The sequence below is a fragment of the Amblyraja radiata genome, chromosome 8, assembly GCF_010909765.2.
Source record: "Amblyraja radiata isolate CabotCenter1 chromosome 8, sAmbRad1.1.pri, whole genome shotgun sequence".
Classification (NCBI taxonomy): Eukaryota; Metazoa; Chordata; class Chondrichthyes; order Rajiformes; family Rajidae; genus Amblyraja; species Amblyraja radiata.
The window spans coordinates 8,280,171-8,299,781 of record NC_045963.1 but is presented as its reverse complement, the minus strand read 5'-3'; the positions used below and the strand labels follow the sequence as shown (position 1 = coordinate 8,299,781).

The window sequence follows — 19,611 nt, the reverse complement described above, 5'->3', positions numbered from 1 at the left end:
AATTGCTTCAATTTTCATGGAATTTAAAAATTGGATGCCAAGTCAATCTAGGTCAGTGAGATATTGGAAATACCTAAATGAAAAGACTAAAACAAGTAAACAGCTCATTTCAACATAATGTAGATAGTCAACTCACAAGAATCGAATTCAGATGAAAGATTATGATTATTTAGGCACCCGTAAAGTATTTTAATTCAATTAATTAAAATGAATGTTTTGCTGAATTCAGCACCAATTTATAATTGAAAATGTATACATTAATAATTTTTCTTCTTAAGATGGTGGATAATATATGGTAAGGGACAGCAGCACTAAAGTAAATTATTTTTCTAATTGTGCATTAACAACAGTTCAAAGGTAATACTGAAATGTTTAATATTTAATTAAGAATAATGTGTTGTCGTAGTATAACAATAAAATGAACAAGCAAATTGTTGACATCACCACAAATTGTTGATATCAACAGATCATGTTACTAAGATACCATTACTGTGTATGGATAGTCTTAAAAACTCAACGTTGTCAATTTAGATATGCATACTGTTCCTACTTTTTCAAACTAGTTAATCACTTTTGAACTGGTGAGGAAGTATTGAGAAGAGCAACATTTTTCTTATCTTACCTGTTCTGTGTGGACACTTGGGTGAAGAGCAGAAACTAGTTTAAGAAGGTGACGGAGTGGTACAGGATCCAAGTGCTTAATAAGTGAAGGGAACAAATCATGGATGTATCGACTACAGTGCTTCAACTATGTGGTGCATGGGAGAAGAAACAAAAGAAATAAAATATCAAAAGATAGTAGTGTAAGCAAGTACAACTATAAATGTCAGAACTAATTACTCAATTTAATTTTACCTGATTAAAGTAACAATCAAAGAATCAAAAAGTTATTTCTGAGAAAAAATACCAGCAAATAAAAAGGATAATTATTAATTACAATAGAATGATAATGTTTCAATTTGATGATTGTATGACACATCTTTCTAAATTTGGGGCTAATTTTAAATGTTCACCACCAAATAGAAACTGAAATCTACATGGCACTTTCGCAAAACAACAGTATCTTTAGATCGAATCGCAAACCTAAAAACCCAGCCAAAATTGAAAAAGTAATTCCGAATCATCTTTTTTACCCAGTTGATTTAGTAAACCTAGGAACATTTAATCTATTATTATTCCGAAAATTATCAATGCTGAAGATCTGCATGTACAGAATCTCAATAAAGAACCCGAAAGCAGCAGCAGTCCTTGGGAGAAAGTTCACACCACACTGAAAGGTTAACTGAGCACCTTCACTTGACAACATTTAAGGAAACCATGAGTTATTTAAAAAATAGCGTTAGTTTTCACTTGAAATCAAATGGTTGCTAATTTCCAACTTCTACTTGTATCTATACATGTGCATTGGAAAATCTCTCCCTCAATTACAACTAGCAAATTAATATCAACATTTAACAAAACAATATTTTGGAACTAGCTTTTAAGTCAGTACATTTCAACACTTCTCACGTAGTCTCAACCCATGTTGTTATTGGAACTATCAATTGGACAAATTAATTCCTTCAGAATTTATCTCAAGAAAAACCCACAGGGATGGGTCATCGTGTCATGAGCACAGAAACAGGCCCTTCGGCCAACCTTGCCGACCAAGATGCCCAATCTTCGCTAGTCCCATTTGCACATGTTTGGCCCATATCTCTCTAAACCTTTCCTTGCCATGTACCAGTCCAAGTGTCTTTTAAATGTTGTTATAGTAACTGCCTCAACTATCTTCTCTGGCCCACCACCACACACTGAGTGAAAAGGTTGTCCCTCAGGCTCGTAATAAATCATGCTCCCCTCACCTTAAACATTTGCCTCATTCAACTTATGATTTCATACACCTCTATAAAATAACCACGCAGCCTGCTCATTCAAGGAATAAAGTCCTACCTGCCCAACCTCTTCATACAGTTCACCCCTTCAAGTCCTGCCAATATCTTTGTAAATCTTCTCAGAACTTCTGCTAAATAACATCCTTCCTAGAGCAGGGTTCCCAAAACTGAACAGTTCACAAAGTGTGGCCTCAACAACATCATGTCTAACTGCAACATAATGTCCCATCTTCTTTCCTGAATACCCCTGATAAAAGCCAATGTACCAAAAGTCTTCTTAACTCTCTCATCTACCTTTCTTCACACAAAGGGTGGTGGGTGTATGGAACAAGCTGCCAGATGAGGTAGTTGAGGCTGGGACTATCTCAACGTTTAAGAAACAGTTAGACAGGTACATGGATAGGACAGGTTTGGAGGGATATGGACCAAGCGCAGGCAGGTGGGACTAGTGTAGTTGGGACATGTTGGCCGGTGTGGGCAAATTGGACCGAAGGGCCTGTTTCCACATTGCATCTCTCTCTGACTCTACCTGTGATGCCACTTTCAAGGAACCATGTACCTGTGTACTCCTAAATCCCTCTGCTCTACACACAACCCAGGGCCCTACCATTCACTGTGAACGTCCTCCTCTGGTTTAACTTTCCAAAATGAAACACCTCACACTTGTCTGTGTTAAAGTCCATTAACCATTCCTCAACCCACTGGCTGATCAAGAGCCTGCTGTAAATTTTAACAACCATTTTCTTTTTTTTGGAGTGATATGATGACATTTACATTATAAATTACTCAATAAGAATTAAGCAACAAAAATCTCTATTTACAAATTAAAAATACCTGTGCTGCTGCCCAAATACAATCTATATGTTGTGTGCTAAGTCTTCCTTCAGCAGCAAGAAAGTTCAGAATAACTTGGCATTGTTTGATGATCTGTAACCCAATAACAAAAAGAGTTTTAAAAAAAGAGCAGTCTTTGCAAGCTGGTTGATGGTTTAGGGAGTGGTATAGGAAGAAGAGGAATGTGGCAGGATGAGGCACAGGATGAAAACAGCTATATTCTAGACAAACCTCAATGTGCAAATTTGGTCCAAAGATATGTTCAACAACATTATTATGAATTAGCCAGTCTGCAAGCTCTTTTGCAATTGACCTACACAACAAAAGGAAAAGGGTATACATTAATATACAAATATTATTTTGCTCCTTCCCATCTTGCCAATGATTTACGAGAGAATATTTTTATTCATATATCTGCATTTGATCCTGTCAAGCCCCTCATTAAAAGTTGCAATCAATACTTACGTTTCAGTGTCTGACACCAAAGATTCATTATTACAAACATCATTGAATGTATGAAGTTGATTCTGTTGAGGAAAAAAAAGTTGGATATTTTATTTATTTTATATCCAATCTAAATTGATTTGTAAATTTTCAACTTTTGAAAAATCAAAATTTATAGATTAGTGTTGCTGAATCAAAAGAAAATTTACAAAATATTGAGTTCATTGAAGCGCATTAAAGTAAAACTGCAGCATCTCTTTCGCCATTGAATGATCATCAGTCGTAAACACAAGAGTGTGGCGCTGTTTTAAGCAAGACAAAACAGTAATCTTTGCATTGTTGATATTCACAACATAAGAAAAAAATCTCGTAAGAAAGTCATAAAACTTTTCTGACTCAGTAGTGCTTAAAATGCTCATAAAATTATGAAAAGAAAGATAGAAAACTAATGTTGAACCCTTCAGTGGCTTCAAGGGTGTTTGAACTGAGTGACAATAAAACAAAGTGAACTCTCCTTATAGAAACTTACAAAATTCTTAAGGGGTTGAACAGGCTAGATGCAGGAAGATTGTTCCCGATGTTGGGGAAGTCCAGAACAAGGGGTCACAGTTTAAAGATAAGGGGGAAATCTTTTAGGACCAAGATGAGGAAAACATTTTTTACACAGAGAGTGGTGAATCTCTGGAATTCTCTGCCACAGAAGGTAGTTGAGGCCAGTTCATTGGCTATATTTAAGAGGGAGTTAGATGTGGCCCTTGTGGCTAAAAGGATCAGGGGGTATGGAGAGAAGGCAGGTACAGGATACTGAGTTGGATGATCAGCCATGATCATATTGAATGGCGGTGCAGTCTCGAAGGGTCGAATGGCCTACTCCTGCACCTATTTTCTATGTTTCTATGTTTCCTATACAATATTGAACAGCGCACCAAACCTTTGATAAAAGCTTTTATATCTAGTTTAGGAACCTGCAGAATTAATTTCACATTTAACTGTAAATTATGTTCCACAATAAAATAAATGATGAACTTCAAAATAAAAGAGTAAAATCTTGCCTATGTTCTGGTTTAAAAAAAAGTATACAATCTGATTGAATACCTACATACGATTATGGTACACAAATCGGTAATCTTTTCTACACTTCACAAACAGTCTCTTTTTCCTCAGCAGTTCACAACTCACTAAGGACATGACAGAGTAGACATACGGGAGTTCATTAGGAAATAACATCAACACAGATAGATTAGTCGACTGGTAAAAATGGACACACTTTCAAGTCAAATGAAAATATAGAGGAGAAAGGCGTGGGATTTGCCAATTGAATAAAATGTGGAGGCTATTAGTGGTCACAGTTGTAGTGTTTATGATTTATGATTTGGATGTTAATCATTTATAGCATTGATTTGGATGTGGGGACCAAGATTAATACATCCAGGTTTGCTGATGATATTAGGTGTGAGTGTGGGTTATGAAGATGGCATTTGAGGATACCTGGGGATATAGACAGGTATAAAAGAATGGACGAGGACAAGACAGATGGAATATCTTGCAGAAAAATGCTAGGACATCCAATAAGGTCAAAGAAATAGCAAAGCAAACTTTTTAAAAGCGACAAGATTGAAAAGTATTCACATTTGAAAGGACAAATGGATCCTTGCAAATAAACCATTGAAAGGTAACATGCAGAAACAGCGATTAGAACCCAAATTATATTCTGGTCTAATTTCCCTGCTGGAGGAAGGATATATTTACAAAGTAGTGCGCGTATTTGCAAAGAAATACCTGATCAATTCCTAGGATGGCAGAATTGTCCTCTGGGAAGATTAAGCAGCCTATTAAGAGTTTAGAAGAATGAGAGGCAGTCTCATTGAATTATAAAGATTTCCTATGAGGCATAGATGCAGAGTTGATATCGCCCTTGGCTGGTGATGGGAATGGGATCAACAACCTGGGGTCAGTATCAAAATCAGGGGTTCATGACAAAGATTAGACGAAACTTCAGACAAATCTTGTAATCTTCAGACAAAACTTCAGACAATGACAAATGTTGTATAGACTCAGGAATGGATAAATTCAAGAAATAAATCAACTGACATTTTTTAGATATTATGGAAATTAAGTGGTATGTGGTTAATGCAGGGAAGTGGCACCAAGGTGAAAAATCAGCCACAATGCTACTGAACGGCACTGTAAGCTTGAGAAACCGATAGGCCTACACTTGCTACTCCTTTTTGTTGTAATGATTCAGGGGAATAGGGAGTGGAGAGAGAGCGTAGTGCTTAAACTCAAATGGAACCAACCGTCTGCATATGTGGCACATTTCATATCATATCCTGATCAAGCAGAATGTTATTTTTTTTAAAACAGAATATAGCTAAATGAACACAGCACTGCTTAAGCAATATTTACTAAATAACAACTTACTGTAATCTGACTGAGACCAGCCAACCTCATTGTTAGAGTTGGAGACATGAAGTACTTGAAAGCAAGATCCAAACTCTCTTTGTCAAAACACAGCGCCGTATCCAATGGCTCCTTGACTGTACTCCACATTAAATCTGCCATGTTGCGTGCAGCACTCTGCCGCAATTCCTGGTCTGTAAGTTTACACAAATACCTGAATTTGAACATTTTAAAAAATGGTTATTTTTAAATTCACACGGTAATATTGTTCCAGTTTAAGATATTCAAATATTTGTGATTATTGATTAAAAACAAATTGCTAAAAGATCAATTATGAACACAAAAGCATCACACGTGAAGTAATCTGATCACTCACCTAATAACATAAGTTCTAAAGGGTATAACATGTTGCATAACTGCAGGGATGTGCAACCATATCCTAATCTGTAATATGAAACAAAATATAATTTCTAAAACACCATTGAATTATTACCAGCCACATAAAAAGACAATATAATTTCACAAATACGTAAATCTCACAAATATTCTGCTATGCTAAAATGAAGTAATTGCCATATTCAACACCAAATTTGATTATATGCCAATCATGTAATTTTGAAAGTGCAAAATATCCATATTGGCTATTCAGAAATGCTGAATGAAGGATGCCATTTTATAAACATTGAATTATGAAGATATTTTGCACCACAAGTTGCTGGAAACATAAGTTAAGGGGCTGTCCCACTTGGGCGACCTAATTGGCGAGTTTAGAAGAGTTTGCAAAAATGACATGTTGAAGACCTCCTTCGACTATGTTGAAGACTAGCTACGGCTAGCTAGGACTAACTTCGGGAAAATTGGACACCGAATAGTGGAGAGTGAAGACGACTTCCTTCGACCATGATGAAGACTATCTACGACTACCTTCGATTACCCTCGATTACCTATGACTAACATGCCGACCTACTACGACTAAACCTACGAGTAAATAAAATTATAGATTTTTTTCCATGGCAACCTTTTTTCACTCGCGGGCATTTTTTGACATATTGAAAAAAATACCGCAACCTAGCTGAGGCCTCGAGTACGCGGAGACCACTCTCGAGTATGAAGGAGAGTTACGAAGACCTCCTACGACCTCGTGTCGACCATGCTGCGGATTTGAGTCAAGGGCAAACTCGCCAGAACTCGCGGATTAGGTCGCCCAAGTGGGACAGGCCCTTTAGAAACAAGATTATACCCTCTGCAGTTCTTCTGAGCATTTGAAGTACACCAATAAAGTCTGACCACATGACAATAAAGACATATGCATCAGAAATCTACCAGGAAGGTAAGCAAAGAGATTCAATTTGAAATATTAACTATGAAAAGTTGGTTAACATGCAAAGAGGTTATACATTAAATTTCTATTTACTTTAAAGGCAGTTTCTTCTTCAATTCGCATTAAGTCATGAACTGACTATAGAAGAGAATCCATTGCGTTAGATCCCATCACAATTTCCATTCCCAGGAAACCAACTGCACCATGCCCCGAACAACAAACTCAAAGAGCCACATTGTTCAAAACCATTTGTGGCCATATCATAGTTTTCATGAAATTATGCTCTGGAATTCCCCCCAAAATTTCTAAACCTCACTTTCTTTCTGTAGGAAGCTCCCCCAAAAGTACCTAATTGACCACATCTTGTGATTTAATACACAAAATCCTGGAAGAACTCAGTGGGTCAGGCAGCATCCGGGAGAGGATTGGACGGGTGACTTTTAGGGCCGGGACCCTTCCTCAAATAACTCAAATTCCTGTTCCAATATTTCCTTCTGTGGTTTGACACAAAGACTTCATTTTAATAATGCTCCAGAGAAGATCCATGCACCACTTTGCTACATGAAGATATTCTATATATACACACAAGTTCACATACCAATGCAATTCTATTCACTTTGCAATGCAAACCACTCCAATGACCTGCTCAGGCACTGAACTACGATTTCAACATTCCTTTTGTTCATATTCCACCATAGCACGATGCTGTTTCCATGCAATGTTGAACCTTTCCTTATACTGCAGTGTTGAACACTCACAATGTCATGAAAGGTGGATGCAGCGGAATATGCAATAAGATTGGAGGTCATCAAGCCATGATTTTACCACAGCAACCTCCTCAGTTAAGATCCAAGCAAAGGAGACAAAAGAAAGTACAGACACTGAAGAAGAAAGAGGTTTATTAAAAATTGAGCGACACAGGCAGGATGGATGTTCAGAATATTATTTCCCAGGACAGAAGGAGTCTAGACAAGAGGGCACATGTTTAAGATGAGAAGGGAGAAATTTAAAGGAGATCCAAAGAGTAGGTTTTCAACATAGTGGGTGGTGTATGCAGTGCACTCTGAAAGTATTTAGACCCCTTCACTTTTTCCACATTTTGTTACGTTACAGCGTTATTCAAAATTTGATTAAATAAATATTTTTAATCATCAATCTATACACAATACCCCATAATAAAAAAGCAAAAACATGTGTTTATGAATTTTTGTAAAGTAATTAAAAATAAATAACTGAGATATCACAGTTACATAAGTATTCAGACCCTTTACTCAGTACTTTGCTGAGGCACCTTTGGCAGCGATTACAGCCTCAAGTCTTCTTGGGTATGACGCTACAAGCTTGGCACACCTGTATTTGGGTAATTTCCCCCATTCTTCTCTGCAGATCCTCTCAAGCTGTCAGGTTGGATGGGGAGAGTCGATGCACAGTTATTTTCAGGTCCCTCCAGAGATGTTCGATTGGGTTCAAGTCTGTGCTCTGGCTGGGCCACTCAAGGACATTCACATACTTGTCACAAAGCCACTCCTGCGTTGTCTTGGCTGTGTGCTTAGGGGTCATTGTCCTGTTGGATGGTGAACCACTGCCCCAGTCTGAGGTCCTGAACTCTGGAGCAGATTTTCATCAAGGATCTCTCTGTACTTTGCTCCGTTCATCTTTCCCTCGATCCTGACTAGTCTCCCTGTTCCTGCCGCTGAAAAACATCCGCACAGCATGATGCTGCCACCACCATGCTTTACCATAGGTATGGTATTGGCTAGGTGATGAGCGGTGCCTGGTTTCCTCCATACGTGACACTTGGCATTCGGGTCAAAGATTTCAATCTTGGTTTCATCAGACCAGAGAATTTTGTTTCTCATGCCTTTTGGCAAACTCCAAGCGGGCTGTCATGTGCCTTTTACTGAGGAGTGGCTTCCGTCTGGCCACTCTACCATAAAGGCCTGATTGGCGGAGTGCTGCAGATATAGTTGCCCTTCTGGAAGGTTCTCCCATCTCCACAGAGGAACTCTGGAGCTCTGTTAGAGTGACCATCGGGTTCTTGGTCACCTCGCTGACCAAGGCCCTTCTCCCCCGATTGCTCAGTTTGGCCGGGCGGCTAGCTCTATGAAGAGTCCTGGTGGTCAAATTCTTCCATTTAAGAATGACGGAGGCCACTGTGCCCTTCAGGGCCTGCAATGCTGCAGAAATTGTTTTATACCCTTCCGCAGATCTGTGTCTCAACACAATCCTGTCTCGGAGGTCTACGGACAATTCCTTCGTCTTCATGGCTTGGTTTTTGCTCTGACATGCACTGTCAACTGCGGGACCTTATATAGACAGGTGTATGCCTTTCTAAATCATATACAATCAATTTAATTTACCACTGGTGGACTCCAATCAAGTTGTAGAAACATCTCAAGGATAATCAATGGAAACAGAATGCACTGAAGCTCAATTTTGAGTGTCATAGCAAAGGGTCTGAATACTAATGTAAATGTGATATTTGAGTTATTTATTTTTAATTACTTTGCAAAAATTTCTAAATACCTGTTTTCGCTTTTCTATTATGTGGTATTGTGTGTAGATTGATGATAAATAAATAATTTAATCCATTTTAGAATAAGGCTGTAACGTAACAAAATGTGGAAAAAGGGAAGGGGTCTGAATACTTTCTGAATGCACTGTATCTTGAACCATCTGCCAGATACTGGGTGGACACAGACACAATACTTACAAAGCCAACGTTAATAATCAAAGGTAATGCATAAACCTCCTTACATTATTCCGCTTATTTTAATGCCTACTTGTTAAAATGATCGTATCACAATATCCTAATCCCTCAATCGCCACAAGATCAACTCATAAAATGTGTGGGTCTGTGAACGAAATACAACAGGCAAGTCTTTTTTCAGTCTGGGGAGAGGAAAAGAGCACTGTAAAAGAAGCTTGTTCCTCCATCCCCTCCACCTTCCCACTTCTCCCACTAGTCGTACTGTCTCCGACTACATTTTATCTTTGTCCTGCGCCCTCCCCTGACATCAGTCTGAAGAAGGGTTTCGACCTGAAACGTCACCCATTCCTTCTCTTCAGAGATGCTGTCTGTCCCGCTAAGTTACTCCAGCATTTTGTGTCTACCTTCGATTTAAACCAGAATCTGCAGTTCTTTCCTACACATAATTCTACGTGACTACAGTAAGACTCCTAATAATGCAGCATCCTCTGGATTTTGGCAGTACTAAACAAGCAGATTTTTCAGATCATTGGATGGTTTCATTAATACTCCTGAACATATTTATCTCACTTTCTTTATTACATACTATAGTAGCATAATGATTTTTTTCATGAAGCCAATGCATTTAAAAGGAACAAGAAAAAGAACTGTTTGCAAGATTTATATTGGATGTTTCAGCTTATCAAAACAAGTTTAAACATAGTAGTAACCTAGAAACTAGCTGCAAACCTACCAATGTTTCCCAGTCCTTCCCACATTATGGAATTAAAGCTCACTCTCCAGATCAAGTCAGATGCTAAAACATCAGATACCAGATGATCAGTGCTTTCCTGTATTCAGAAAAAGGCAAGCCCATCATCTCAGGGGAAGCAGTTTGATTTGATTCTGAAGCGAGCAGTAAATTACTTTGGTTTGAAAAATCAGGGTCCCCACTCAACAATGAAAACAAAAATTAATTGAGAATTGCTGAACCAGTTTATGTTTGCGAGTTACTTTGTAGCTAAATCAAGACTTTCTTTGCTCTGTAAATGAAGGCATTGGTGCTGTTATGTGGAAACAAATCCACTTAACATTACTCTCTTCCTCACATCTATGACACTCTGGAAATGATAGGGTTAAGGGCCTGTCCCACTTGGCGATTTTTTTGGCATCTGCCGGCATCATTGACTGACGTATTAGGTCACTGAAACGTCGCAGCGTGATGCGTCGGTGAAGTGCCGTGACGCAACGTGATGACGTATGACGCTAAGTGTTTTTCCGAGTGTCGTAATGTTTTTTTTGTCGCCGCTGAATTTTGAAATGCTCAAAATCTTTTGGCGACACTGATATGACGCCTAAAAAAGCGCCAAGTGGGACAGGCCCTTATCAAGTATTCTTTGATCCACTATGCAGGTATTGGGCCAGGGAGCAGTCATGTGCCCCACAATGGGAAAAGAATAAAGTTGAGCAGCAGTGGAGCCACAAAACCAGAGATGTGGGATTCCAAACAACAATGGCCCCAAAAAGGATCACAGAAAGTATGCCAAACTTACAACGACTATCAATAGACCACTTTGCAACTTTCAAAACACAATTTTACCATTCTAATAAGAAACAATGAAAAATCTTGGGGAAAGTTAAGTCAGCCCTTCGATAAACTTTTCAGATTATATAAAAACAAAGAATCCATGAAAACAAGCAAAAGTCTCAATTTATATTCCAAACTAAGTACCTTCCTGATGCATACTTAAATCTCAACTCCAAATTACTGATCAAATGTTAAAGTAGAGGCATTGCGAATTTCAGGACAACTGGAACCACAGAAGTATGCACAATGAACTCTCAGAAAAATATAGAAATGTAAACCAAACATCTCTTTCCAAGATGCTGGAGTAACTCAGCGGGACAGGCAGCATCTCTGGAGAGAAGGAATGGATGACGTTTCGGGTCGAGACACTTCATCTCTGGAGAGAAGGAATGGATGACGTTTCGGGTCGAGACACTTCTACAGACTTCGACCCAAAACGTCACCCATTCCTTCTCTCCAGAGATGCTGCCTGTCCCACTGAGTTACTCCAGCTTTTTGTTTCTATCTTCGGTTTAAACCGGCATCTGCAGTTCCTTCTTACACACAGGGCTGCCAACTCTCAGGCATTGAGCGTGAGACTCACGCATTTCAACAAATTCTCACGCTCTCACGCTGATCACAAATTTCTCACGGTCTGTTGTAAGAAATTCTGTGAACAACGAGAATTTCAAAATCTCATGGGCCGCGGGTGTTGGAGAGCCGGGGCTGAGGGAGGGATGGAAGCAGAAGCAGAAGCAGCAGTGGGGGCAGATGCGGACGGGGAGCTCGGGCTGGCGAGTGTTTGCCAGGCTGGCGAGTTGCTCGCTGCAGCTCCGGCCATGGAGCAGCCTCAGTGCAAGAGTCCCGGGCCGTCGGAGGCGTCGGAAGCGTTGCGCCGCTGCCGTTAGTCTCTGTGCCAAGTTCGCCCTGGTGACCGGCATGGATCAGGCTGCGGCTCGGTGCAGGCTGCTGGAAGTAGGTACCAAGCACTGGGTAGAAATGATGGAAGATAGTGGCCTTCAAATGGGGGTGGTTGGAGAAAGCATCCTGCTGGCCTGCTAGATTTTCACTTACTATAACTGCAGGAAAAATGTTCCCGATGCTGGGGGAGTTCAAAACCAGGGGTCGCAGCTTAAGAATAAAGGGTAGGCCCGTTAGGACTGAGATGAGGACAAACTTTCTTCACCCAGAGAGTTGTGAATCTATGGAATTCTCTGCCACAGAAGGCAGTTGAAGCCAATTCACTGGATGATTTCAAGAGAGTTACATTTAGCTTTTGGAGCTCGCAAAATCAAGGGATATGGGGAAAAAGCAGGAGGTACTGATTTTAGATGAACAGCCATGATCATATTGAATGGCAGTGCTGGCTCGAAGGGCCGAATGGACTATTCCTGCACTTATTTTCTATGTTTCAATGCTTGAGTATATGGCAATCAAACTCGACCACTTGATTTTGAAGCATTCATGCATGGTGGAGGCATAATGTAGTCATAGAGTGATACGGTGTGAAAACAGGCCCTTCGGCGCAACTTGCCCACACCCGCCAACATGTCCCAGCTACACTACCTGCTTTTGGTCCATATCCCTCCAAACCTGTCCTACCCATGTATCAGTCTAACTGTTTCTTAAATGTTGGGATAGACCCTGCCTCAACTACCTCCTCTGGCACCCACCACCCTTTGTGTGGAAAAAATTACCCCTTAAAAATACTTCAAACAAAAAAAGATTGAAATCATACTTCTGTAATGCACTAAAACGTGATTTTAATAAATCAAATTTCAAAAAGTCCCTACCTTGATGGGAGGGACACCCCCATCCCACACCCTCTCCCCACTCGGTTGCTCCACTCCCTTGCCAGGTACCCCCAAGGCAAGTGATCAGTGATCGCTCAGCCCCCCCCCCCCACTTTCAAAAACGCTCCATGGCCCCTGGTTCAGACAGAGAGCACTGCCAGATGTGAGCGGGGAACTGAGGCCAGCTGTCTGTGAAGTCTGGATCCCAATGCTCAGCGCTTCGTGTTTCGGAGTTGGCTAACGTTATTGATTTGTAATTAGCCTGATTTGTAATTAGTTGACAAAACCTTAATTTATTAATCCGGAATATCCAGGTGGACGGGATAAGTGTAATATTAAAATGACATGCAAGGTGTCAGGCTGTCTGTCACAACATACAGCCCAGATAACCCATTATTTCCTTAGTTAAATATTGGGAAGGTAGCATTATTGCAATTTTCTACTCAACTATTATGTTTGTTTACCTCACTATTTCTAACCCCCCACCCCCCACCCAAAATTCCTTTGATCGGTTGAATAGAAATGTCCCCAATCTCGTTGTTTTATTAATTGAACACGTAGATGAACATCCTCAAGAAGTGTAATCAGATGGAAACTGATTTATATGTGATGTTTAAGAGCTTGCTCAAAGAAGAGGTTTATTTTAAAGGAGTGACAGAGATACTTGCAGGGGAATGTGTGAGGAGGTTATTATTTGTCTTTAGTTTTAGCTTGAGCCAGGACATCTGAAGATTCAAAGTTTAATATAGCAATTGTGCTGATACCGACTCCAACCAACCACATAATGAATATCATCCATTCCGGAGTTTTTATTTTTCTGATGCCAATTAAACTTCACTTGGATTTCAATCACTTCAATGCAAAAGTAATTGGGAATGGGGAGCATTGGAACAAAAATTTGCCCTCAGTATATATTAACTGTAATATAATAATGTATGCATGTTGGTAGGTGCAATCAAAACAAAGATCTTTTTATCATTGTTGTGTTATGAATACTACAGAAAATATTATGTACTCTCAAGATCACATTTAAGAGAATAATATTGCTTAAATATATAGTTATTGGACTTTGCATTTCGGAAAAGTCCCAGCTGAGAGGAAGACAGCAAAATAATGAAAATATTGGGGGTGAAAATGACTTCAGGACAGTTTGTTAGGAAAATGAAGGAAATGGTAACAGAATACTTATACAGCTGAGTGAGTATAATTTTATGGATGAGAAATTGTGTTCAACCAATTGATGACTTCTTTGACAAAGTAACTAGCACATTAGATAACAAGGAAGCCAATGGATGCAGCAAATTTTGTTATACAAAATTAGGTCCGTAAAGTGCCCCATAAAAGATTACTGCATTAGATAAGCACCTGTGGACTTGAACGTAATAGGTTAAGTCCAGGGGGTCAGATATGGGGCTTTATGTGTGGGCCAGATATATTGTCAGTGCAGAGGGGCTAGGAGCAAGGCCAAGTGTGCATCCAAAATCAAGGTCTGGAATAGTGCTAGGTGCAGTCAAAGATGGGGCAATGGGAGTGTTCAGCACTGGGAACCTAAGCAGGTATGCAGCTATGATCAGGGTAGAATAGGGGACCACGTGCAAGGATGGACTCAGGGTCAGGAATGAGAGAAGGCATGCAACTGGGGTCAGCGTCGGGAGTAGTACCAGGTGTGCAGCGAGACCCAGGTTGGTCAACATGGTCTGATTTCCATACATGAATATACTAAGATCATTCATGTGCTGCATCTGTTGATCAGAGCCTGGCTCTACTGTGGCATGTAATTAGGAATGTAATTTAGCCTAACCTTATTCATAGCTAATCCAATTTAAAGCATAAATATTGCATTCAAGTTTAAGTTAAAAGACCTGCTACAGTATGCACCAGATTGCACAATTTCAAGCTGAAAAATGCGAAAGCTTCGTACCAATGGGAGGGGGGACACCCTCCTCCCACCCCACCTCGGTCGCTACGCTCCCTTGGGCTTGGTCTGTCGCAATTTCTCACTCCCAACTCTCATCCAATGTTGGCAGCCCTGTACACATCTCTTTCCAAGCCTTAATTAACAGAATTAATTCCTCCACTCTGCTAACAACCTCCTCCCTTCCAAGCCTAATCACAACAATTAATGTAGGCAATTCACTAAATGAAAACACACATGGAACTAAAATGATCATGCTAGAAAAACTAGATGGTCAAGGTTAAGGGGCCCACCAGTTTCGCCATTTCTGCCCCCAAAATACACAGAATTCAATCAAGGCACTTTATAATGTCTTGAAGCTATTTTGCAAGCCAAGAAATAATTTAGTTCTTCCTTATGCATAGACGGAAACATTAAGTAATACAAGTGCAACCCTGTCACTTATGCACAAGAATTTCAAAGTACAACTGTGAGTTAATCAGTGGAAAATAAAGAACCAACAGAAAATAGTGCATCAAAAGAATATAGGTTTTAAAATTGTTAAACTGCATATTGGAAAAATATACAAAGACTCAATAGATAAAACCATTACCTTAAGAGGAAATCATTGGCAAGAAAATCAGGATAAGTTCGGGTAAAAGGGGATGTTAAATGAACCATGTGGTTCATCTTTGATGCTAACATATAAATTATTATTTTTTAATTCAGAATGGGATTTGAATTATTTATGTGACTATTAGGTACCACTGTAAATTTCTGATGGCAATAGAAAACTGCAATGCCATTCACTTCGAATAGTTTGCTATTACTATCCTGACTTACATGAAGAATGGAAGGTTATGAGGAACCGTATCTGCATAAAATTAAAAATGTTCAGTATAGTATGAACAAAACCGTTATAAGAATGATAAGGCAACATTATCACATCTATATCCCCTGCAGCAGGCATGTGCTCTCATTTAACCAGTTACAACATAGGATGCTTGCCAATAAAATTCTATCTTGATACAAACCATGTTCAGATGATGCCCTGCCCACTGAGTTACTCCAGTTTATTTGTCACAGAACAAGAGTATTTTTTGTTCATTTTCTTTTTCCAAAGAGAACACTGTAAAAGACATTTCAGTCCATCTTGCAAGTCTAAGCAACCAGTTAAAGTGACATAAAATCATGACTTTGCTCCCCTCGGTATTAGTGGTTACATAAACCTCCTCCCTCATACGAAATCATCGTTATCAGATTTCATGTTTAAGTTTCGCCTAATCAGTCTTGAGTTTCGACATAACAATGGAGTTGTGTATTATTCTGACACACTAACGTAATCACTATATTGTTTTTCATAGTTCGTTCTAGGACTTTCTTCCATGTTCAATTGGTTTGCTCTGAAATGCAGACTTATGGCTTAATTTTTAAGTATCAATCTCACTAATACATAATTCTGTCGTATAAAATACAGATTAGGGAATGGTGCCATAATATTTTAATAATTTTGCACTCATTCTACTGAAAGTTTTGTTTTTATTACGGTCAAGTATTTCCATCTTTTCTGCATATAGGTCAAGGTAGTGACACAATTTTCAAGCAATCAAATTTGCCAAGGCAACTGAAATTTCTATATTGGATATCATTGAAAATGACAGAATTACAAAATTGACATAATATTCTACAATGACAAATTACAATAGCCTACCCTCATGACATACAAGGTCACGTTTCAGTTTTGGCAGTCGTGCAAATTTAGCAAAGGAAAGAACATGAGTGATATAAACAGAAAATTTGGTACCATTTTTTTTCTTCAGGAAATAATTGCAAAATAAAGCAGTAAATGCTGGGAATGTTCAGGATGTCAGCCGCCTCGGGGAGGGGAGAAACAGTTAATGTTTCAGATCAAAGCCTCTTCATCAGAATTGAGGAGAAATGAAGACGGATGCTGGAAGCTTGAGCAAAACACAAGTATTGGGAGTAACAGCAGGTTAGGCAGCATTTGTGAAGAAAATGGAAAGCTGATATTTCGGGTCAGGATCCTTCTTCAGACTCTCAGAGACATGAAGCTCTGTAACTGGCAGGGAGGGTTGGGAAACGATGTCACAGATAGGGAAAACCAGGATGCCCAAGCCGAAAAGTGTATCTGATCAGTGAGTGAATGGGTGGAGTTAAAGAGCAAAAACAAAGGGAAGTTGGCAGATGACATGAAAATTGGAGATGTCGCAGATAGCAAAAGTCATCTAAGGATACAATAGAAGCTGGAAAGTTGGGTAGAGCGGAAGCAGGTGAAATTTAATTCAGAAAAGTGTGAAATAGTGCACTATGCAAAGTCAAATTCTGGCAGAACATGAAGAGCAAATTGCAGGGACTTTTGGAGCATTTTACACAGGACCTTGGGGTGCAAGCTCTTCTGGGGTTAGAAAAGGCAGCATATGCTATGGTTTCCTTCATAAGCTGAGGCAATATGTATGGGAATATGGACATCATGTTGTAACTGTACAAATCAATTGTTAGACCGCCCTTAGAATGTGTATAGTTCTGGATACCACATTACAAAAAGGATGTCAGAGTAAAAGAGTGTGAAGAGATTAACTATGGTGTTATCTGGAATGGAGGGCTTTAGTTATAAAGAGAGATTAGGAAAGCTGAGTTTATAAAAATTACGAGCAGAATAGGTCCAGGTCTTTTTACCAAGACAAGGGAGTTTACAACACGAGGGCAGTTTTAAGGTGAGAGGGGAGATATTTAAAGATCCGAGTGGCAATTTTTTCCAGAGGGTGTGGTTATCTGGCATAAACTGTCAGAGAGGGTGGGGGAGACATACAAATACAACATTTAGAAGGCGTTTGGACAGATAGTTGGTTAGGAAAGGCATACAGTGCATTCAGAAAGTATTCGGACCCCTTCACTTTTTCCACATTTTGTTATGTTACAGCCTTATTCTAAAATTGATTAAATTATATATTTTTAATCATCAATCTACACACAATACCCCATAATAAAAAATCGAACAGGTGTTTAGAATTTTTCCAAAGTAATAAAAAAGAAATAACTGAAATATCACATTTACATAAGTATTCAGACCCTTTATGGGGCTTTCTCACGGGGCGACTTGACGCAAGAGGTAACCAGAGTTGAACATCGTGGGAACCTCGTACGATAACCGTACGGCCTTCGTGGACCACCGTGGCGCTAACGGCAGGTACTCGTGTAACTTGTTGACTCGGGAGAAAATTCAAGCAAGCTTGAATTTCTCCAAGAGTGACTTGTACACTTGTGGTTGAACATTGAAACATTATATGGACGTAGTGGCCAGTGCGATATCCGTAATAACTCTTGCGTTTACCGTGGGAACTCCTGCGAACGGTGAACCCGGAAGCTGGACAGAGGGGACAGAAGGTGAGTAAAAAAGGTGGTCTCAATATCGCCAATGGAACATGTGTCCATCGAGGACGTCCCACCTCATTGTCATTGTTGGAGAATCTTTTTCACTGGAACACTTGCAGAGATGGCTCCCAGAAAAGCTCAAAGAAAGGGGGTAAAGCATGTCAGAAAGGTTTTTGCCATGCAGGAGAATGAGGAGGAGACACAGCAAGAGAGACAGGTGGAGAGGCAACAGGAGATGCCACAGATAACACTGCCTGTGGGCTCCTTGGAGCAGGGAGAGGGTGAGCAAGGTGGATTTCAGATTGCCTCCCCAGTAGCCGTTGTAGGAATAGCCTCAACAGACGCGTATATAAAGGGAAGATGGCAGAAGGTAAGGCCATATAACTTCACCAGGGAACAAGAGGGGGAACTTGTAGAATGGTACCAATTCAACGAAATTCTTTACGATAAATCCAGAGAGGATTACAGAAACAGGGAGAAAAAACGGAACCTGCTGGAGACGAAGGCTGCGGAGTATCCCGGGTGCTCATGTGAGTATATATAACGATATATTAGTACATCAACAGGAAAACCATTTCATGTTATCCATGATTTAAAAACATACATTGCTATTGATGTAAAAGTGCTGTTTTTGCAGTTAACTTAAACTTCTCTTATAAGTGTGTCGGTGCCCTGCAGCTGCAAAGTTAAAAAGTCGCAGACAGATTTTACACGCTCTGTGTTTGAAGTTGGAATCATGTCTCCAAGAGCCATAAAATAAATTATGCATGAGGGCAGGCAATTTTCACTTGTAATGCTTGTCTTAAAAAAGGCTATCTGTATTTACAAACTTGTGCTCAGGTATCCAAGCACAAGAAATACCACATTAAATGAGGAGGGCAGGCTCTTAAACAGGCCTCTATTTACTGTCCAGAACTTTTAATATAACGGAAGACATCCCATGCTAGAAGTTCTATTTAATTCCACCACTCTACTTTAATGCAGATGACCAACTCATGCAATGGTTCACGAATCAGAGGACCATCTATGGAAAGGTCACCGCACTTGGGACCAAAACAGGGTCAGCTGGCAGCACACTGATGCGCAGCCCTGGTTCCAGTGCCTTTCTCATTACAGTGTCAGTCTTCTTCAGCAGCGGTCCCAAATTATTCTTCAGCTCATTAAAGAGCTCGGGTGAAATTCTGACAAAGTTTGTGAATGCACTTTTATCCTCTTCGCACAGCACATTAAGCAGTTTATCATATTGTCCAAATAGAGGTCTCCGTTGAAAGATGGGTTTCACCCAGTGAGACTTCCTCTTAATTCTCTTTTTAATTAATTAATCTCACCCTTCTGCCTTCACGCAAGCGTCCTCGATTCACATAGAGGACTGCTGCATACAGCGCGTCAATGAAAAACACCA

General features: G+C 39.7%; 1 protein-coding gene across 1 annotated transcript in view; it reads right to left on the bottom strand.

Annotated features, from left to right (window-relative positions):
- The window catches only part of usp34 (ubiquitin specific peptidase 34), a 181,136-nt gene that overhangs the window by 147,775 nt on the left and 13,750 nt on the right, over positions 1-19,611 (bottom strand). The window contains 6 exon segments of the mRNA XM_033025144.1: positions 623-748; positions 2,709-2,801; positions 2,940-3,021; positions 3,174-3,235; positions 5,574-5,766; positions 5,929-5,996. Of these exon segments, the coding sequence (XP_032881035.1) occupies positions 623-748; positions 2,709-2,801; positions 2,940-3,021; positions 3,174-3,235; positions 5,574-5,766; positions 5,929-5,996 (624 nt within the window).